Source organism: Pseudoliparis swirei, chromosome 21 (assembly GCF_029220125.1).
Source record: "Pseudoliparis swirei isolate HS2019 ecotype Mariana Trench chromosome 21, NWPU_hadal_v1, whole genome shotgun sequence".
In the NCBI taxonomy this organism is placed as follows: Eukaryota; Metazoa; Chordata; class Actinopteri; order Perciformes; family Liparidae; genus Pseudoliparis; species Pseudoliparis swirei.
The window spans coordinates 9,318,984-9,341,721 of NC_079408.1; the positions used below are offsets into that span (position 1 = coordinate 9,318,984).

General features: G+C 48.1%; 1 protein-coding gene across 12 annotated transcripts in view; it reads left to right on the top strand.

Moving 5' to 3' along the window:
* The first annotated feature begins 723 nt into the window (after window positions 1-723).
* The window catches only part of ppargc1a (peroxisome proliferator-activated receptor gamma, coactivator 1 alpha), a 36,760-nt gene continuing 14,745 nt past the window's right edge, over window positions 724-22,738 (top strand). For 7 of the 12 annotated variants that reach the window (XM_056442264.1, XM_056442265.1, XM_056442266.1 and 4 more), the window contains exons 1-7: window positions 724-913; window positions 3,619-3,798; window positions 16,798-16,992; window positions 17,924-18,049; window positions 19,179-20,604; window positions 21,518-21,563; window positions 21,776-21,849. In XM_056442264.1, the coding sequence (XP_056298239.1) occupies window positions 866-913; window positions 3,619-3,798; window positions 16,798-16,992; window positions 17,924-18,049; window positions 19,179-20,604; window positions 21,518-21,563; window positions 21,776-21,849 (2,095 nt within the window). In that variant the 5' untranslated portion in view covers window positions 724-865. The remainder of the gene's footprint in view (window positions 914-3,618; window positions 3,799-16,797; window positions 16,993-17,923; window positions 18,050-19,178; window positions 20,605-21,517; window positions 21,564-21,775; window positions 21,850-22,738) is intronic. The other 5 variants (XM_056442273.1, XM_056442274.1, XM_056442267.1 and 2 more) reach the window with 4 other exon arrangements.

Consider the following 22,738-nt stretch of genomic DNA (forward strand, 5'->3'; position numbering starts at 1 on the left):
ACAGGACCAGCCTTGTGAGAATGTTGCTGTCACTTTTTGGGGAGCTATACAAGGTCAGAAGCGTCCTCTCACTAAACTCCGAACCGAATACATGACTGATGATGGGCGGTCACTCCTTGACGAATGGACCTCGCCAAAAATATCATTGATCCTGAATGTCGAAGGCTACATATCTCTGACATATTTCTAGTTTAAGGGGTACAAACTACAACAATAGATTCAAACCCATTTAGTTAGATTTGCTACGATGTGACGTTCACACTTGGGGAATAAGAGCAACTAATCCCCCAAATCATTTGATTCTATTCGTGAAACATTTCACAACAAAGCTGAGATCATGAGTTTGAGTTTGAAACGAAAATCGAGATTCTGCAGGAATTCCATCAAGAAAATATTGCAACTACAGTATTTGGAATTCATTTCAAGATCAAGCTACTTGTTTCAAATCCCAGAAAACACAATATCTAAAAGCAGAATGTGCCGTGTGCTTTTCTAAATATGTATTAAAACAACACTGGGTATATGGATTTGATAAAGTATGATATGGTTTTCAGATGGACATTTTTTGCAGTGCACGGAGATGATTTTACTATGTGCGCAGCCAGACTCCGCCTGCTCACCGCGCGTCACTGGCGAGTAGTGTGGACTCGGAGTCACTCCCCTGCCTACTTTTAATAGCTTTGTCATGTGATGGAAAGCAGTTGTAAGACAGGTGCCCTCGGTTCATTCTCGGCGAGGGGCAGCAGTAGCCTGTGTGAGAGCGAGTGGGAAGCGTGTGTGGATTTCTTTTTTACTTGATTTCTTTCTTTTTTCTTTTTCTTTTCCTTCTGTTTTTTCTTTTTTCGGGCCGTCATTCAGTGGCTGGATGGCGTGGGACAGGTGTAACCAGGACTCGGTGTGGAGAGAATTAGAGGTGAGCGCACTTCTTTCATCTGTCTAGCCCCTCTGGACTTTCTTCTCTTTTTGTTTTTTCGCCCTGGAGACGCTGGACGACACTGGCGATCCGACACAGTGGTTTCCACTCTAAGTCTGCGGCTCTCTCTTCTCCTCTGCTCTGCTGCTGCTGCTGGCGGCCGCGTGCCGGTGTAGTGCGCGTCTGGACACAGTTGAGGATGCGGGGGATATACAACACGGGAATATATGACAAGTGGAGGGGATGTTCGGAATCCCCTGTTTCACCTCAGTTAAAGATGTAGTTGTCGTAACGCGTGCGCAGGCTCAGGATCATTCCTCTTCTCCCCATATGATCTCTGCTCAGTCGGAGCGAGTGTTTGCAAGCTTGCGGATATCCTTCCAGACGCGGACTGCACGCGCTCCGGTGCGGAGAAGGTGTTCATGCCCAAACGACTGAAATGTCTCAAAGTCAGGTAGTTCGCTGACGCGTGAAATCCGCGGACGATAACGCTCTCTTTGATGTGCTGTGTCGGGAGAAGGCAAGAGCAAAGGTTGTCCACGCTGAGGACTATCTGGCATTGCGCAGGAGCATCATAATACCACCGGTACCGGGCACGTCTGTATGCCAACATCCCGGCCGGTGGAGTGGTGCGCTGGCTGGAGAGCAGCGTTGCATCCAGCCAGATTTGATCAATTCACGTTTGTGCCAATTCCCTCTTACCTGCTGCGTAATTGTCTCTCTATTTGACCAAGAAATAGCTCCGGTCGTCTTTAAAACAAAATGCTTCTTATCTTTTCCACCGTTCTGATTGAAATGCACACAGACAATACGGCACATCAAAGGGATACGTATTGGTCCCCCTCCTCCTAATGTGCCGAGTGCGCCAAGCTTGTGGACATTAAAGTGTACCTGGTAATACGTAGGTACTTGTCAGCACAGGAGTCACCATCCGTGATGCTTCAGAGATTTTCTCTGTAACGAAACGGTTGTGACTGCAGTTTGGCTGCAGAGCTGTTGTTATCCACGCCGCGTGATGAGAATGTGGGAGAGAAAGCTGCCTGTGTTTAAAAAGAAAAATGTTAAGAAATGATGTGTTATTTCACAACCGATATAGGGATTGCGTTTTATTCGCATACGCTCCCGCTGCACTTTAATGACCGGGGCATAACACACATGCTGTCACTTCAGCCACGCGGGCTTCAGGAGAGAGTCTTCGTGACCGCTTTCCAGTTATCTGCCCGCGTCAGTCCCACAGACGCACGCGTTTCCTTTTCGACACACTCGCATGAAACGCATGCACGTAGACTCGCTTTTTCTACCGGGAAACTCGTCCAGGACGTCAGTGCTCCCTCTACTAATCTTCCTAGCAGGTGCTCTCTGTGCGTTCCGTGCGTAAATCACCGGAGCGCTCTGGCGGCGCTATTTTCATTAGTCCACCAAGACGTCCATGAGATAATTGGGCATAGATTGCTCATATCGTCCAGCCTCAATACATCCCCCACATCGTTGCTACCGTATTTGCCCCCCCCCCCCCCGCTGTCGCTCTCGCGGTTGCAACATAGCGAATCCTATCGAAGTCATCGTGCGTTCGCGTTGGTGCGAATCCGACGACGGGATGAGCGGTGACAGCGGTGTGTGGCCGGTTGTTCCTACTTGGCACAGCATCCTGTCCCAGCTTTGCCCTGAGCCGAATCGACTCTCGTTCCTCGTCAGTCTGCAGGTCAAATACCTCCCGGCTTCCCCCCGAGGATATCTATCTAATATCTATCTGTCTTGAGGCCAAACTGTGGCGTGCATCCATGGCTGACACAAGTCAGAATGCTCATCCTCTCAGACAGGAGCCAGTTGGGCCGGGTTTGCATGTGCACAGTCAGAGTGTAAACACACCATGTGTTGTTGCCTTGTGTATGTTTCAGACTATGGATCTAACACTAAAATGAGTGCATTATCCATAATGGTGAGTAGGCTGTCATTCTCTGGACAAAATCAATCAATATTGTGCAACAATTAGAAATAGGGATCGCACTGTATCGACGGTATTGTAAATATTCCATTTAAAATTAACATGCAAAATCAGCTAAGCCCTCATAATTGTTGCCGCCTCGATCAAAACATCTTTTCACGTATCGATTTTCTGTCCAGAGCTCTTCACTTGCGGCGGATGATTAGCGTGGGGAGGAAGTGGGGACAGCTGCTAAATACAGTACACATAGGCTCGAATAACAAAAGTGGCTGGTGAATAACGAAATGTCAACAGGCAGCATTTAGCAGGCCTGCGCCTACGGCAGTGCTCGGGGAGGGATGGTGGGAGGGCACGCCGTTCTGCAGGTCGGAGCGGAAACAGGTTGCAGGTCTGCATGTTGTTGTGCAAAATCAGATGAGCCGCATAACTATTCTGACAATAATCAATAGAGACGTCGTAAAAAAAGAAGCAGTTTGTTGAAGGTGGCAGATATATTCCCAATTATCAAATGAGTAAATGTGAAATTACAATTGTTTTTGAGATGAGAAGCTTATGCTTTGAATGTTTCACAAACTCATGTATTTGGTTGGTTTCGGATTCAACAGCAGGTGTTCAGAAGACTTTTGTCCGATGTCCAGATTTAGATTCCCCCATTGTTTTCAAACTTGGCACCAAGAATGTATCGTCCGATTTGCATATGAAACAAAAATTTGATTTTTGTCTGACGATCCTCGTTGTTTCCTTTATTTCCCCCCTCCAGTGTGCTGCCTTGGTTGGTGAAGACCAGCCCCTCTGCCCAGACCTCCCTGAACTTGACCTGTCAGAGCTGGATGTGAGTGACTTAGATGCCGACAGCTTCCTGGGGGGCCTCAAATGGTACAGTGACCAATCAGAGATTATTTCCACCCAGTATGGCAACGATGCGTCCAATCTTTTTGAGGTGAGTAAAGCTCACAGTTTGTTTTTGAATCCCCCGCATCCATATGTTTTCATATTCATTATGTTCATCAATATGTATAGCATGGGAACGTGCTGTTTCTAAGCAGCGTAGTGCTATGAAACGTCTTTGCATCCGCATGTGATTTCTTATGCGCTCTCCCAGGGGTCAGGAGCGAGCTGGAATGATTACAATGCGCACATCTCGAAACGCGAGGCACACAAAATGTCCACCAGTTGACAAACACGCTTTTACATTGCTCCGAAGTACAAAAGGGGAGATAACCACAAGAATGATAAGCCCAGGAAAACCTTTGTTCCCTTGTTTGCATCTTGGCATTCTTATCAAAACGTTGAGCGTTTATTTCAGCCAAGAGTCAGTACCGCGGCACACATCTGAGAGACCGCTCCGGTCGTAAACTCTGGGCACTGTATTGCAAAACACTTCTCAAAGGTTGGAGTGTAACACTTTAATCTTTGCTTCCCCCCCCCCCCTCTCTCTCCCTCTCCCTATTTCAATCTCTCTGTCTCCTCCCATCCCTCTCTTTCCATCTGACTCCCTCTCTCTCTGTCCTCACCCGGTGACAAACGAAGTCCACAGAGGGTGATGATCTGGCCAGGGCCATAAAGCCATCGGTCTTGGGACTGAGTTCCAGTCCCCAGTTCATTATAAGCCTTTATCAGTGCCAGAGATAGACAAGAAAGACTGAGATTGGATGCTTTAGCCTCGCCTCGGGACCAAAAAGCCTGTCTGAGAAGGCAGTGTGTGCCTATGGCCCTGTCATGTGGTCACGTTTTCAGGGTCTCTGTTTTGTCTTTTGTGCGCGTGTGAATGTGTGTGGGAGTGTGTGAATGTGTGTGCGTGACTCCACAGTGGTCATGCAGGCAACAGTTGATAACAGACTGAATCCGTTCCACGTTTCACCTCTCTACGACTGCCACCTTTTCTCTTTATATCACCATACATTCTAGCTCTGTTCACTCAAACACACACACACACACACACACAGAGGAAGGGGCGCCTTAAGTACTGGTTGGTGTGGCCTTGGCTCTTCTGGCGTCTGAGAGTGATATGGCTTACAGCCACTGAGTGGCTCTGGGGATGGATAAAAATACCAATGAGAGTGTATGCGTGTGCTTGTGTGTAATTTTAAAACACAATGGAACTTAGCACCTATACGTAGGACCCTTGTGAGGGAACTACCTCTGAGCGAGAAGCCGCGTGTGACTCCCCGTCTGTATTTTGTGTTCCTGCTGTACATGGCAGTGAGCGCGTGATGTTTTCACACACTGAGCGAGCCAGCAGCTAATGTACGATGCTGAGCTTATGGAGAGGCTTCAAATGAAGCAGTGAAAACCGGGGTTTCAAAGGAAGTACTGCATTTCCCTGACTGAGAAATTTCTTTCTCCATCTTTGGAAAGTTTCAGGTCACCATATGAAGTGCTCAGTTCATCATACAGCAGGACCCAGCTAATCCTACTTAATCTGACAGGGGAAAGTTTGCCGCTTGGCAAGGATCACAAAGCTAGGGCTGCGGCTGTACTTCCTGCACCCCCCTGATTGGCCTCTACACAGGGCAGAGAAGCAACCAATCAAAAGTTTAAGATTAGAGAACATGTTAATAACCGGGCAGAGTTACAGCCTGCCAGTGTGTACTCGCTGTTTTCTTTCATTTTCCCTTCCCCTCCAACGTATACATCAACTTAACAAATCAGCGTGTCGTCATACGAATCGTGTGGCAGGTGTTGAAGCCTGCTCCGAGTTGCATGTGTAACAGCTGGGTGCAGCTGTCACGCTGAGGCCCCTCTTTTAGAAGTCCCCATCAAACAACGTGCTGCCCGGAAGTTTGAACCGGCTTTCGGTTCAAGTGAGTCAACTGTTGAAATGATTTGCAGCTCGGGAGGAAAGACAAACACCTACTGTTCTCCTTGGACTGGGTCTTGTGTTCAGGTTGCAGTAAATGAGTAGGCAGAGTCGGTCTCGGTTGAACAGTTGGAACCCGAAGCATAGGCAACGTCTGTTTTGGTAAAGAAGGGAAGGGAAGGGAGGGGGGGGGGGGGGTCATTGTTAACACCCTGTATGAGCAGTGTAAGTGTTTGTTTGGATGTAAATAAGCCCGTGTTTCGATCTGTTCATGTGTGTGTGTGTGTTCGGTTCCGTGAGCAACATACGGTCTGAGATCACAAGCTGTCCCCTGGCTGGCCTTTTGCTCCATTCCCTGCCACCGTCCCAACTGTCTCTGACAAAAATGACTCTCTCACACACACACACACACACACACACAATAGCTGTCGCTCCTGGCACCGTGTGTTTGACACCTCTTCAAAACGGGCCGACCGTGAACGTCCACAGTCTATTTCGGGCTGCAGTTGTTAAGGGGTGGTTACTCCAATAAGTTCCCAATGTACTGCCAAAGATAATAGCATAGAAGCGTGACCCAAAGCCTTTTTCACCGCAGGACTCCACTCCGATTTCATGTCATGCTTCAGCCGTTTGATTGATGGGAACGGGTCCTGTTAGTTTTAGCCCAGGCGGATTCCGACGCGGACGGCCCGGCGGCGGCTGCAACGGGATGCGCCGCGGCCGCGCCGCACGCACGGAGACGGACGCGTCTTAGTGACTATGCAGAAACATTGGCACAGAGGTCCCCCCTCTGAGATGTTACCGCTGCTGTACCTGTCCCGTTGTGTGCGACACTGACGGCGGATGGACAGGTGGGACAAAAGGACGGAGGCAGATAGATAGAAGAGAAACGAAAGGAGGAGCAGCCATAGACAGAAAAAGCCAACAGATGACACAACAGACACACAGACAGACAAGGGGACAGACGGGGAATGAAGGAGACAAATGTACCAGCAAAAGTTTGGACTTGTGCCAGCCAGAATCAAAGCTCATGGATTGAAAGTAAAAGGTTGTGGGCTTTGCAGGTAGTAAAATAAGATACCAGGGCTCAAGGCATATGTGGGCCACGAGAGCTTTTTATATTACTCCCATGCGGTGTGTGTGTGTGTGTGTGTTGGCATCAGACGTTGCAAGGCATCACCCTGCTTTGACTCGCTTGTTTGAGCATTTTGGACAGATGCTCTGGCGCTTATATTTAAGTGAAGGCAGATTAAATTGATTGGGTGATCTTTAGGAGGCTTTGATAAAACATGTTGTGATGAAATGTGTTTTCTTCCTTCCCTGCGAACACGTGTAAGCACAGATCAGCTCACACACTTGTTGGCCCGTGAGCTGAAACAGGAGTGCGCACAAAGTCATCGACCCTGTGCTCTGCAAGGAATCGTCTTGCCCACACACACAGACACACACACAGACACACACACACAGACAGCAGAGACCCTTATTGTCCCTGTTCTTACTCCCTGCTGAATGCCGGTTGCGTTTATTTTGCAAATTTATGCTGACATTTGAGAGTACACCACCCGCACCGGTTCACCGCTCCAGCAACGGGTGTATGAATTATCATATTCCCCTGTATAATATGATTTTCTCAAGTGAGTCTTATTACAATACGCCATACTTTCCTCATCTCAAGTTTCCCCCAGTTGTTACTGTGCTGATGCATTGTTTGCACTGTGTGATGGAAGAAATCCTCCATCACTGTCAGCCCTGCAAGGCAAAGCGCGCTCTCAGACCCGCGGCGACGCTGTTTCAAGATGCACAAATGAGAGGGAGCGCAGACGAGGAGGCGCAGGCGTCGAGTAGAGCGATGCAGACTTAGGCTGTCCAAGCCCGTGTCTTCTTGGAGCGTCTGTCAGATCCACTCCACAACAAGAGCTCTCAGCCCGCCGCCCTGCAACACTGTGGGCTTTGCGCTCTGCCGTCCCCCTCCTGCTCCCCCTCCCCTCCTCTCTCTCTCTCTCTCTCCATCCCGCTGCCTTTTTTTTTTGCTCCCAAGGCAAAGCATTTGTTCCCGGCTGATGGGGAAGTTGAAGCTGCAGCGGCAAAACAAATATATTCTGGCCTCCGACAATCGCTCCTGGAGCAAAAGGCTGGAAGGGAGCAAGGAGGGGAAAAAGTAAAGAGATAGTGAGAAGGGGAATGGATATACCCCCCCCCCCCCCCCCAAATAAAAGAGTCCCCTCAGGGAATGTTTTGAGAGCAAGGGAACATCTTTTGGTCTTCGGTGGCTTCTTTGGCTGCATTTCTAGTCCCCCCCCTCCCCCTCTCTCTCTCACACACACACACACACTCAAGACACATTCCCAGTGGGCCGCCGCTGCTGATTGAGGCATGGGTTGGTGTTCCTGCCCCAGCTGATCCCCCCCCCCCCACCCCAACCTCCCCACCCCCCGTGGATACCCATCTCTCTCATCACACCGGAGCCACCGATGTGTTCGTGTGCATGTGTGTCTTTTGTGTAATTGAGACACCCTAACAAAGATCAGATAGTGGTCTTTTCTGGCTAGACACAACACTATCATCGCTTTCTGCTTTGTGTTCATGTGTGTGTATTGGACAGGAATGACTATTTTTAGTACCTGGGGTAATCTCCACTAAGAGCCTTTCAGAGCTGTTTCACTTAAACCTGGCCAAAACACTAAGCCAATAATCCCCCGCACACACACACACTTATACTCACGCACACACACAGCAACACGTTTCAACGATGCTATGCGATAAGATCAACCTGCCTTGTATTATTTAGGAGTAGGAGGGATGTATAAACAGTGGATTCCTAGAATGCTTTTATGTTCTTCTCCTTTTGCAACAAAAAGAGACGGGGGACGCACACGACGGTGTTTGCATAGATGAAACGAGTTGATAAAAGAGTGACAGGTAGAACTATAGCCAGTCGTGAGAAGTCGCCAACAGTGTGAAAAACAGACAAAAGGGGAAGCCTTGACGGACAGAGAGAGAGAGAGAGAGAGAACGGGGAAGAGGACTGAGCGTCAATCAGTGAGCGCCGCAATTCACGGCGAAGCGCTATCAGTCTTGGACGATAGCCTGCTTCCCCTCTCCAGGAAAGGCCAATCGATCCCAGGTGTGTGTGTGTGTGTGTCCAGTGCCAGCTTGCCCAGCAGTGGCAGTAGCCTCGGCCAGCCCTTCTGCTCTGGTAGTTTGCCATTTTCTGTCCATCTCTGTGTGTTTGCGTCACAGCTTCCAGAGAACTTTGTTGATTCTGAACAATAATTAATAATTCAGAGAACAAATTATGTCTTTACGGAATTAATTAAAGAAATAAAAAAAAATATGAGTTCATTTATGGGATGAGCTGTCCAGCAGTCAGTAAAGAGGGATTTATTGCTAAATACAAGCAATTCACTGCCCTCTCTGGTCAAAGCGGGGGCCTCGTTGGTGGTGGAGTGGAGTCAGAAGTGTGCTCTGGAGTCTCACCCAACTGATGTTCAATATTGTACAGTACATGTCAATGACGAGTTTTCCCTGGTTGAGAGTCTATTTTTATGAGTTTTGTCGTCCATGCAGAAAAACCCCTCCCCATTCTAACTCGGCTTTATGATGTGCACTGCATTCTTATAGCTCCAGCTTATTTCCCCCCTGAAATATTTAAGTCTGCACAGGCCTCAAATAGTTCAAGAGGCTCTCTTAGGCTCTGCTGATGCATGAGTGACTGGCTGCTCGGATGACTCACTTGCCGCCCAATCAGTAGTGCCTGACTCTGAACTGAAAGCAGAAGCTTTTGCAGACATTTGGTCATTGCAGATCCAACACATTCCTTCCGCTCAACCTTTTGGAAAACAAAATTGTGAACGTATGAAGGTAAAGGACAGTCCGTCTCAAGCGAATGGCAGCGTCACTGATGAAAGACTAATTAACTCTTGCTTACTAGATACGTCAACATGATTATTTGGCCAACGATAGCCAAAGCAAGCATGTTTTTAATATCAGAAAAAATTGTCCGCCATTGCGGCGCTGTTGACCTCATCAAGACGGCAGCTCTGCTTGTTAATCCGCTCTTTCCAGAATGTTCAGGCTGCACAGTGAGCAGCAAGACCCTGTTTCATACGGCTGAGGGCTGTGTTGTATAATAGCTTGACGGGCAGATTGGACACTTGTCATCAAGTGCTCTTGGCAAACATTTCACAGGCTAGTTGTGTGTTTAGGTGCTGGCCAGGCTCAGCTAAATGTAAGCGGTGAAAGGCGAGCCTATCCGAGATGAAGGCAACGTGATTCCACAGAGAATAGATCCTAGATTAAGATGAAATACAGATGAACATTCAATGTTGGTGCTACAAAGAAAGACTCAAAGAGCTTTCATGCTCCCCAATTCCTTTGATGTTTTTTTTCTCATTTCTTTACCTGCGAAGATCGACGCACGCCCCACATCGCTACCAGTAGCGCATCACGCAAAGCCTTGTGAAGTCCTTCGCGTTTGACCACTGCTACCACACGTGCAGCCCATACACATACGACACTTAAAAATGTGCAAGAAAGAAGAAGAAAAAAAAGCCCCCGTTCAGATATCACGCTCACAAAGTCACTCTCGGCCGAGAGGCGTACACACTGCGGCGGCAGCCTCCCACCTGGATCCACACGCACGCACAAGTCAAGGTAAAAGATAATGCGTTTATTTAGTAATCAGCAAATAGCTTTTATGCAGTGGGTAAGTGGTGAAGCCTGTGAGGCCGCGATAAGATCGTTTGCTCTCAGGTGTTTCCCTGTCGTGCCGCCGATGGCATTGAGTGCAAATTGAACGGGGTGACCTTTTTTTTGCCGCAGAATCGAATTGACTGCATTTCCCCCCAAAAAGATTCTGCCATTTCAATTACCATAAATGTGTGATATCGAGTCCCCCGTCATATGCGCAACCGCACGCAAAGATGTCGAATGGGACAATGACACCGAAACACACCTTTTGTTTGAAGCGGCGTGGACCGCTCTATCTTGTCCGCCGTAGCCTGACTCTCTCTGCGCTGGCATCTTTCCGAGGAAGACATTACTGTGACGAATGAAACGCCACAAACCCTCGATGGGCTTGGCAGGGCCTGAAAGGTCAGGAGCTGTATTTGTGTGCCGGTGCAGGCGTGTACGCGTGTGTTTGTGTGCACATGTGTGTGTGCATGTGTGTGGTTCCACGTAAAGGTGGTGTCAGCAGTAGATGATAACATTGAGTCCTCGCTGGGAAAAAACGAGTTGTGGTCCCTTCCACTCCCCTCGCAAATCAATGTAAATGTCACAACCAAAGTGACCAGCCTTCTGTGTGTGTGTGTGTGTGTTGTCTTATGGACAGCTGCGCTTGACTGCTGATGGTAGACTTAAATTCCAGCCCGAAAATGTGGCATTGTCCATTTTGCAAGATGGACATTGGAATCAGTCTCTGCTCCTTTTATTCTGACTCTCTCTGCATGAGCTCCGCCCCCCCCCCTCCCTGTGTTCCTCCAACACATTATCAACAATGTAACAGTATGTTCAAAGGCCCCTTGCTTAGTGGTGCACATTCAGAGCTGCCGACTTAAGCAAATAGCTATTTGCATTCTATTAGGCGAAAAAAAGCCGAGGGAAGCACCATTCTTCATCCCGTCTCTGCATCGAGCTGAATGTTCCTTTTTTCAAGCCTCCGAATATCAGTTTCTTTTCCTCCGCCTCCCGCTATGATCGTCAAAGCGAGTCAGAGCAATCGCAGCAATCAGTGTTTTCTCACGCCGAGCCCATTGGGAAGCTGCTGCCAAAACAAAAAGAGCGAGAGTCCAATCATAACGGCGGCGTGTGATTCGGTGGCGTTAGCGAACGGTTGCTCGGACCATCTGTTGGACGGCTGTGGAAGGAAAACAACAGCGGCTCGGGGCAGGGCTGTAGGATGGGGAGGCTCCACCGGGACACGCGGAACCCCCTGTGATCCTCCTGGCTGTTTGCATAGCTGCGTGTGAAGGCTTGCGAGTTCATATGAACACGAGTGTGGATGGGAAGGTTTCATCGGGGGCGTCCATCGCAAATGGTTCACTTTTGTCAAAAAAAGGTACACAAAATGAACAACGTTTTTCCTAAAAGTGAGACAGAAAGAGCCCGGTGTGTCTGCGGGGTTCTGACAGCCTCAGCTGAACACGGCGGCTGTGTGACAGAGTTCAGGTGGTTAGCTTTAGCAGCAGGGTTACCGCTCAAAGGAGTTTTTCACAGAGAACTAACATCCCTCGGGTCGGTGTTTCAAATGGGATCTGGGCTGCAAGTCAGGATGTGTAACAACGGTTATCTTGCTCTCTTCGGCTCACTCTCACACACACACAGATATCTCCTCTTCTCACTTTCTCTTTCCCTTATTAGCTCATCAGATAGGGCTGTAACAGTCTCAAATGGTTCCCAGGAGATGCATCATCACTGCACACAGTCTCACACACGCACACACACACACACACACATTGACTCACTCACTCATTCACTCACTCTCTCTCACACACACACACACACTTATTCACTCGCTCACTCACACACACACACACACTGGTCCTCATTGATTTGGTCGGAGCGTTTCCTCACTGATGTGCAACTCGCATCGCCTTCGAAACTCGGACAGACATCTGGCATGTAAACTGTCAGCTTCTGCAAAGGCACTTCTTCTTCATTCAGAGAGCTGCCGTTTTTGTTCAAGCACAGGCAAATGCCTGCCAGGGCGGAGGGATTATCACAAGACAAGTTGTGATATTATTGCGAAGCAGGATGGAGAATCCTAAAATCAGCTGTCTGGTGCTCAGTCTGGAAAACCTTGTCTGAATTTAGGGGGTACAAGATTTAGCAATTTACAACACAACCCGTCACGAGGAGCCAGAACATCGACTGAACCCGGAGTGGTGACAGTCGAGGAGAGACAGAGGGGCGGTGCGTCCTGCTGATGGAGCCGTATAGATACGGTTGGCCACCAGGAGTGCGTTCAAAACACGGAGACTCTCAATATCTCATCGGTAGTATCATTTGCGAGGGAAATTGTTTCAGAATAACAAGACGCCGTCTTGACTCTGTCGTCAGATGGAAAACAACGGGAGCCTTCAGTTTGCTTCTATGTATTACAGAGCCAATCACAGCCCTGCCCACAATGGAGGTTTAACATTTAGTTTTATGATTTGGAACATTGCCAGACTGTTTCACCGCCGCCTCACACACAGACGCAGACACACAGAGGGACTTAACAGTGTTATGTATGGCTTCATTGCTCCGCATAGGCCATCATCACCCTCTCTCCATCTCAGTAAGCTCATGCTAAATGACCAGACGTCTCTGGCGGCTGCCGTGATTTGTCTCTCTGCCGTGCATCGTGCCGTACCTTAACCCCCCCCCCACACACACACACCTCCTTCTCTGCTGCCATATGTTGTGCCTGTGTGACCGGTTGACGTGTCAGGCCTGACTAACGCCTTAACGGCAAGGTTGACGTTGATTTATTTCCTCTGAAATCGGGGGGCTGGGGGTAATAACACAGAATGGCATTATTTGTTTATAAAATCCGAGGCTGCTTTTCTTGGCAGACTCGAGATGTGACGACTTGATACCCCCCCCCACACACACACACACATACACACTTGCCACACGCACACGCCACGCAATTTCTGATTGTGCCATGATTAGAAGGTCTGGTTAGTCGCTTACCCTCCAAGGGAATGTTTTTTTTCTTCAAATCTGACAGAGCAGAGAGGAGAAGGAAAAAAAAAAAGACAAAAAAGATTGAGATGAAGCAATGCAATTAAATTGTCAAGGCACAGATTTAACCCCGCCACGCAATTTGGGGTCCAATTTATTAGGAATGTTTTCTGTCTGAACTAAACGGATGCTATTCCTATATCTACAGAAAGAGAGAAGGAAGGAGCGTTTAAAAAAGAGACGGGGAGCATAAACAGCACTTTAAATAGCAGATGACCCATTTAATGGGAGATATTGTATCTTCTCACATCCAGAGTGTCTGTTCCAAGTTCTGCCTCTCGTTTGTTGATAACGACGGGGCGGTTTAGTCTGTTGAAACTTCATCTCGGTGTTATTCAGTGATCGGGTCTATCATTCTGGCACTTTCACAACACATTTGGTTCACTTTAACATCTAAACGATGCATTGCCCTAAAAAGCTCGTTAAACTGTGATCCCCGGCAATTTTGCTCAGGAGCCTCGGAATCCTCAAGAAGCAATTAGCAGATTTAATTTGGCCATTTGCCCCCGTGTGCAGAAGTGGGTGTTTGTTTAAAATGGCACTTTCACCTTACGTTATCAGCTGCGTGAATAGTATCTCCTGGAACACAATGCTGTGCCATGGAACTCAATAAAAAAAGGAGCTAATGAGCAAAAGGGCCTCACCTAATAATGAACAACTGGAGTTGGCTTTGTCTTCTCTGACGTGGGGAAGCTGCGGTGAATGAGGGGGGAGAGGAGCTCTCCCAGCGGCATGTTTTATGGCTAATTGCAGCATTTGGAATAAAACAGTCCCAAAATGGCACCCTTTAGGATTGGAGCGGGGTTAATATATTGCGATCCCACAATTAGCCCAGGATTGTTAAAATCTCTTTAATTCGGTGAGGTCCATTAGGCGGGACGGGCGAGAAAGTGCTCCCACCGAGACAATTTCTCTCTTCTCTCTTTGTTCCTTGTGCCCTCTTTTTCCTCTCAGCAGCTGCCGTAGTAATCAATATAAGTGGACATGTCAGGAGGTTTCCAGGTTATCCCGGCGTCACCCCCTTTGGGTGCCGTAGCTCCTAAAGTCGGCCCGAGCAGAGGTTTTGTTTATAAATATACAAGGGCCAAGTCATTGGTCAAAGCTTGACTTTAGTGCAGAAACTCCGTGTGGTCCATAAGCTGGCGTGGAAACGCTTGCCCTCCTGGACAGGGGTATTAGATCATGCTCTCTCCGGGGTAGAAACAATTACTGAGGTTGCTCTTAACCCCAGTTCCTCAAATCCCCACTCGGCCTATGAGTGCCTCCACGAGAGCCGCAGCAGCAGCTTCAGCATGATCGTCACGACTCCAGGTTTTTACAAGTGACTCTTTCAGAATACGAGAGTCCCTTTTGGGTTATCTTCGGGGATACACTGTGCCTGTGGGAGCTTGCCAATTGGTCGAGGTTTTTCAAACGGGATTGAAATCGCTACATTTGAGCCTGCCAGAGCCGTAGAAATTCCCCAATCCTCTCCAAACCATGACATAATGAAGCTTGCACGGCCCTCTCCACTCGTACAGTTACTCATCTCACAGTGTGACACAGACTGCAATACCTCCAGAATGTGTAGGTTTGAACTCCCTGTCGAGGTGAATAAAGCCCCGTCCAAACACAGCATTGCTTTGATGTTTGCTGAGTTTGGGCCTAAACAGATGGCTGGCTCATTAAAGACTCATTTGTGATAATCTCAAATGATCCTACTTTCAATTTCTCATGCAAGGATGTATGTTGGTGCTCAGAAAAGGCTCCGTCTTTATCAGCGGTTAATACCCACCCCGCTTAGTGCTCAGGTAATAACTTGGGATGCTGGAAATGTGGAACATTTTAGTCACATAGGGTTCCGGCACAGTGGATTTGAAGCTCCTTGCAAGTAATTAAACAGCATGCCACCTCATACAGAGCAATTTCCTGCAAGGCATTTGCTTGCCAATGCGACATGGCCCCCAGTCTACGCCGTGTTATCTCTGTGAAATATGTCCCCTTTATCATTTTTTTAATAATGACTGAGTGCTCATGTTGTTCGGAGAAAATCTACTCGATGAACATCAGATTAACGTTTTCCTCGCTGTTAGTTAACTAACTGAACGTTTACCTCTTTATCTCTGTCATCTATAAATGAGAATTGGAGGGGGGAAAGCATTAAAATGGCCGCTATCTCATTGGTGAATCCAAACCTGGGTGTATAATTATGTAAAACCAGTGGGGTAGACAGAAACAAGTGGGCGGGTAAATGTTGTGCACGTGGGAGCCTTCTGAGGTCTCGTGCTGGTATCTGAGAGCTGGTTGGCATAATGATGGCCACACGCCGCCGCCGAGCGAGGAAAATCCTACCATGTGCATAAAGGGATTTGTTCTTGTTGGGCTGGCCACAGAACATCCCGAGGTGACGATGCTGTTTATCTTTCCGCTGTCTTAAAGTCCCCCGGGCTTTTATGGCCCTGGAACTTACAGTTCCTGTTGTAACTTGTCAAAGTGGAAAGGCGCAGCCGTGCACACACACAAACACAAGCTGCGTTCCTCTCACTCTTAATATCTATTCTCTCTATTTATTCTTGTTTATTTCTCGACATACATGCATAGTCATTATCCCCGGTGAAACTTCATTGTTAATAGTTGGCAGCTCCTATCTCTTTCTCTTCCCCGTCCCCCACCATCCATCTCCATACAGTATTTTCATCTCTCCGTCTGTTTATTTCTCACACACAGTTATTATCTCTACCATTAAACAGCCAGCTGCAGCAATCACACAACTCCTCGGGTACGTCAAAGAGGAACAGGGTAGCAAGAACAAGCTTTATTTTTCAAGAAATGTTGAAACAACTGCCCGCCCATTGTGAGCGTCAGCTGTCACGCCAACATTTTAAATATATCACATTCATTTAGCATGAGCGGGTGGCAATTCGGCTTATCTGAGGATTGCTTGCGAACGTCTCGTCGGCGCTCAGATCGTCTCTCGCTTCCGTGAAGGAAGAGAGAGAGGAGAGTCCACTTCCACTCATTGTCTCGCTTACCCCCTGCAAACCGTCCGTACCCCCCCCCCCCCCCCCCCGACCCGTCTCCCTCTCCCCGAGATACTTGCTACTTGTCAGCCCTGGTAATGGGTTTCTTGGGGGAGATATTATTTTGGTCCAGTAAGCTGCATGCTTAAAATATGAGTGACAGGCTTGACTCACTTGCACAGGGAGAGAATTTGTTTGTTTTTTTAAAGGCTGGCAACATAGAGCCAGCTCTGCTGCAAAACAAAAAAGAGGAAAATAAAATCGTCCCACTCTGCTAACAATGAAAGCCTGCATGCAACCACCCACCACCTTTACTTCCTTAGAATGGAAAAAAAAAGCAATGCAACTTCTAAACTAAAATGTCCTATTTTCCCCGTCTATCTATTTTTCTCCCCTCCCCCCCCCTCCCAAGAAGATAGATGAAGAAAATGAGGCCAACTTGCTGGCAGTGCTTACAGAGACCCTGGACAGCATCCCGGTGGATGAGGACGGATTGCCTTCGTTTGAGGCCCTGGCAGGTGGGGACGTGACCAATGCCAGTGACCGGAGCTGTCCCTCCTCCCCTGACGGCTCGCCACGCACCCCTGAGCCCGAGGAGCCTTCCCTGGTAAGACCAACTGCTTGACCTCTTCAAGAACCTCCCATCACCAACACTCCAGGGTTAAAACAGAAGTTATTTCAAAGACATCACCTCTCACCCTGCACACCCTGTTGCTTTTGTGCCGGCCCATGGAAGACTCTTCACCGAGAGTGGCCGTTTGTCTGTTTGGCAGCGCCCGATCCACACTGTGCCACAGGTTCCACGATGTATTCACAGTACGGGGAGTGGCAGCGTGCAGACATGCAGTGAGGAGGGGAGTCAATGGAATGGATCAGTGTGTTCGCTGCTCGTGCTAATTACATAACCGTGCTATTGTGGCGCCAATTCAATGATACGAACACTGTGGTTAGGCCAACTATGGTTGACACAGTGCCACCGGCACTGAAATCAAGCCGGCACAAAATGAAAGTAAGGGGAGAAAGTAATCCATCTAGTCTACTCTCAGTGGTCCCCGACTAATCTCCTTCTGCCCGAGTCATCTTTTTTGGCAAAGAGACGGGTCTCTCGATTTAGTCAGCCTACCTTTTTTGACACACATCTGGGCATTTCTCTAGTTTAACGGCTTTGACCTCAAATGTTATGTTATGTTCAGTTTGTATTCCACGCCGGTTCCTTTTACCAATGCCCTTTAGCCGCATACCTGAGTGTGTTTCTTCAATCACATTAGAAAAACCTGGCTTTGTGTACGCAAAAACAGCTGCACAGGAAGAAAGAAAAACAAAACGTGTCCTCTCACACACTGTAAACTGCTTAAAATTCTCTAATCTTTTAAATACGTCAGTGATATTATCCTTTCTAACTGCAGCTTTGGTCTCTCCTGGTTGTATATTTACAAAGCACAGGCGGTCTAATTGAAAGAAAATGGTAATTTGCATAACCCACGCTCAATTCCCCCTCCTTCACCACTTTCTCTTGTTCTGTTTGGGTCCATTCGCAGCTGAAGAAGCTCCTTCTGGCACCTGCAAACTCCCAGCTCAGCTATAATCAATACACAGGTGGCAAGGCACAGAACCATGCAGCCAGCAGCAACCACCGGATCAGACCACCACCTGCCGTCGTCAAGGTAGGGACACACACACACGTACACACACACACGTACTCACGCTGCCTTGCTGCTTTTCACTCCTGAACACACATTTTTTTTGTTAGTGTTTGTTTATCTCTCTCTCACTATGTTCTTGCAACATCTGCTTTCTTGCTCTCCCTCCCTCTCCCTCTCCCACTTTTCTTGTTTTTGGTGGCCGCCTTTAGAAGATGTTAGAATACTGCTCTAGTCTACTATCCCAGGGGGCCATCTCGTAATGAAAACAGGCTGATTGCTGTTGGGCTTTCCAGCGAGGCATCGGCACCGTTGTCTCATTAGCTCCACCACTTATCCGCCTTAGTATGGTGCCTGTTGGAAAGAAAGAAAAAACAGAAAAAAAAACAGCGACAGGCGCTCTTGCGGGAGAGATTGATGCCTTGAGCGGACAAGATCAAAATATCAGACTTGATGGTCTCATTCGGCAGCTCTCGAAAGGATTTTTTTCTAAAAGTGTGGGGTTGATTAAGATTAATTTGAGCCAGTTTAAGAATCATAGGTTTAGGAATGTTATTAAATAAAGTATGTGATTTCAGTGATCTGTTAGCAATGATGATGCAATGTGCCGTGCTGAATATACAGTCTCATATACAACTGACAGCATGTGTTCTTGTTTGGGGAAACATGTCTGACATCTCGGTTGTATGCTTTTCTTCATGCATACATTTTCTTTGAAAAAAGCAAATGTGTGTGATCATATTTTGTGGGAAACACAACACAGTCCCAAATGTGTGTGTGTGTGTGTTACGCACACGATGTTTGCGCATGTAGTGCGTCAACCTTCCTCGCACAGTCTATTTTTGCACTGTGCCTTTGAGTCATCCATTTCTGGAGCACGGCGAATGGAGGTCTCCCGGAGGACGCGGTGCGCGTACAAAGTGGCGTGGTGGTGTTCGCGGTGCCACGCAATTAAGATGATGGGCGGACCGCACCCCCGACATCGCCTCCCAGACAGTTGGCTAACCGCTGTGCTCGGGCTGTCTGAGGCTCTCTTTCAGCCTCTTGTGCCATATAAAGCACTTACCATTCATCACAATCTGTACAAACAACACCGAGCCAAACTTTGTGTTCAAGCAAACGTAATAAGCTTCTCTTTGTTGTTGTTGTGCAGACGGAGAGCCCTTGGAATGGCAAAGCGAGAGGGGGTTCCAGCCAACAGAACCGCCCGGTGAGGCGGCCTTGCACTGAGCTGCTGAAATACCTAACGGCCACCGATGACATCCTGCTCCACACCAAAGCCAGCGAAGCCAAGAGCACATGGGGGGGTGCCAGTAGCAGGGACAAGAGTGGCCTGGGTCTTGGTGCCTCTTCCTCTTCGTCTTCGCCGTCCTCGTCATCTACCTCCTCGTTCTCCTCCAACTCGTCTTCCTCTTCCTCCACCACCTCCAAGAAGAAGTCAGCTGTGCTATCTCAACAACAACAGCAACAAGTGCAACATCAACAGCAACAACAACAAGTGCAACATCAACAGCAACAACAACAAGTGCAACATCAACAGCAACAGCAGCAACAACAACAGCAACAGCAACAACAGCTGCCACCGCAGCATCACCAGCGAGGTGAGAGCCGGGCTGCAGGCCAGTGTAGTGTGGCTGGTGTTGGTGCTGGGAAGTGGCAGCGTTGCTCTCACGATGACGGGGTTGAGGAGTCGGAGGGTGCTTCCATCCCTGTCAGCCACAGAACCTCCACCTGCGGCCATGCACGCCCCAAACTGGAGCACGGGCCGCCCAGTGAAGAAGGAAGGCCGCCAGGCGATGTTGGCCGCCTGGCCGCCGCTAGGTTTATTAGGTATATGCATTCTTATTCCCTCCCTCCCCGAGAGGTGAGTCACAGCTGTGAGCATTGCCGAGAGGCTGAGGGCGCCACTCAGGCTAGTGAGGGCTTTGGCAGGCAAGGCCGCAGAAATAATCGAGGTGCCAGCCGTGCACCACATAGGCACGTCACAGTAACTATTAAGAAAAGGGATGAGAAGCCGGGGCACCCCTTACTTAGCCAGCTGCTCACTTCCAAACGCAGGCCTTCTCAGTATCGAGCCCACCAACTGCCACCTCAGATCACCCCTTCACCCACCATTCAGAGCAAATCGGCAGGTAAGAGGTCTGAGAGCCCAGCACAGGCTCCCTCAAAGGTGGAGAAGAAAGAGTTGGGAGGGACCAATGATTGTAGAAAGCGGGGAGTAAGTCAGCTTGAAGAGCCTGACTCAGGGTCCTTGTTGTCACCTCTGGCCTTTGACCTAGAGAGCTGGGTTAACCAGCAAGACTTCGGGCTCGACATGGGCTTTGGACTAGAGCTCCGGTGGCTAAACCAGGGGTTCTGTGGGGAGGATGTTGACCGTGACGATGATGATGATGGCGTTGATGATGATGACCATGTCACGGGCAGCCCCGCTGCAGTGCTCTCACAGGGCCCACCAAGCCCACTCTTCCCAGATACTAGAAATGCAGAACCCGCCCCTCCCTACATCATACAAGGGCAAGGGCACCCACACAGGCAGACACTCAGCGAGCACCCCGACGTCCAGGGCCTCCCGTTGTTAGGTAATCATGACTGCATCCCCCCACTGGCCTTATCTGTGCTCTCTCTTCTCCCTCTCCTGCTCTAACCACTTCCCAGTTTGACTTCACAACTAACCCCGATTCTAATTCGACTCTAACAGTCATTCTGAGGGCGTAAACAATGACAACAAACAGCCTGCTCGCCAATGCTTTGTGCGACTCCCGGATGCATTCTTTCTTTAAACAGATTGAGATTTATTTTTTTTAAAGGAGGGGGTGGGAAAAGGGCCGAGGCTTCGTCTTGCTACTGTACGTCTTGTACTCATAGAGTCGACCCTTGAACAATCTTTGGCTGATGGAGCCGAGTGTGCTGAATATGCTGGTTTAGACTCGGAGTCCAGGTGCTGCTCTAGAGAGCTACGCTACTAAAGCCACGTTCCCTTAGCTGGAGCACAAGTCGGCCAGAGCCTCGGGCAACTGCACAAGCTTCCTTGACTCTCCTTTCTTCCTTCTTTTTCCCCTCCTCTGCTGTTGGTGCATGCGATTATGACTTTTTGTGTCCAGAGAGGGGCTCACCCACTGTCATGTGTCTTGTTTGTGGCATCGTCTCTTTATGTCTTTATTCCATTTCGATCTGTTTGCTGTCTTGAGTGTGGTATGTCTGTGTCTCGACGCCTGTGAAAAAAACGTATACCATCACTTCATCCTGCCTCACATAGTGGACAGTCTAACTTTAAGGAAAACAATTGTTAAAATGGGGTCAATCTAAAAAGATTTGGTTTTCACAATAGTATCCATAGAAAGACTTACTAACTAGGAATGGTTTTTTTTGTAGCAATAATTGCATTTAATGCACCAAATTGAGATTAATTGTTGCAGAATGTGGACTTGTTCTCTTCTGCCATGCGTGTTATACATAGGTCAATAATTACACATGCTCCTTTGTGTTCTGCAGCCAAACCAACCACCTTGCCACTTCCTTTGACCCCAGAGTCTCCAAAGTAAGTGTGAGATGTTTTTCCACGTTACTCTAGGCAAAAAAATGCACCGAAAAAACGTACAAAAAACACAAATCCCAAAGAAATCTACACAGACTCGAATCCAAGTGGAGGCATCTGTGTGACTCATTTCCATTTCTTAGATCACAAAAGCTTTTCGAGGTCTTACTGTGACCTGAGAAGTAAAATATTGCACTTTTTCTTTTGTCTTCCAGTGACCACAAGGGATCACCATATGAGAACAAAACCATTGAACGCACATTAAGTGTGGAGATTGCTGGAACCCCAGGTAAGCATACTTTTCTTATTATTTAAAACACATGTAGTATTTTACATAAAATAGACACCAGTGAGTGGAAATTCTCACTTCCCTGTTGCAGCTATTATTAACACTGGCTTTTTTAACATCTTGATAGTTCCATTAAATTTCAGAGTTCAAGGTGAAGGCATAGGAGAACATTTTTATGTGCTTGAGTATTGATTAGGCTTTCCAATCTCTTCGGGGTTTATTAGCAAACCCCTCCCGTCCTCCCCTTTTACAGAGCTAATATGCTTTTCCTCTTCCTCTATCAGATCCTAATACTCTCTGACTGACAGCTTACTTAGCCTACACATCATGGGAAAATTGAAACGGCAGTGTTATTGTTTTAATTGGTTTTGCGGTGTAATTTGGTTTTGCCTGTGTGATCCGCGCCGTCCTGTCCTTAGGCCCCTAGACAATTCTGCAATTAGATCAGGTGACTGGGGAGTAAATTTCCAATGTGAAGACGTGTTTGCATCGGATGCTGTTTTGTAACTGTCGTCAGAGTGAGGGTTTTTTAGCGTCATTATTGCCGTCATCCTTTTGTGTTATTGAGTTATAATTAACTCCATTGGAGGACAGCTATAGGCAAAAGACACAAGACACAAATGAAGAGAATTTCGGAGAAAGCTGCAATATTGGGCGTCATATCTCTCTCTCTCTCGCTCTCTCTCTGCATGAACAATGTCAGTAATTACCGCCTTCTCCTCCAAATTAATCATCGGAGGTCAATAAAAAACCAAATGGCTGCCCTTTAGCCTCTTGTACTGTGTGATGGTGCACTGGCCCCGAGTTTTCCCTGCTGGTATTCATTTACCAGCAGGGAAAACTGTCCTCATGAATACCTCATGTTTGCCCCCTGCACCTTCTACTTATC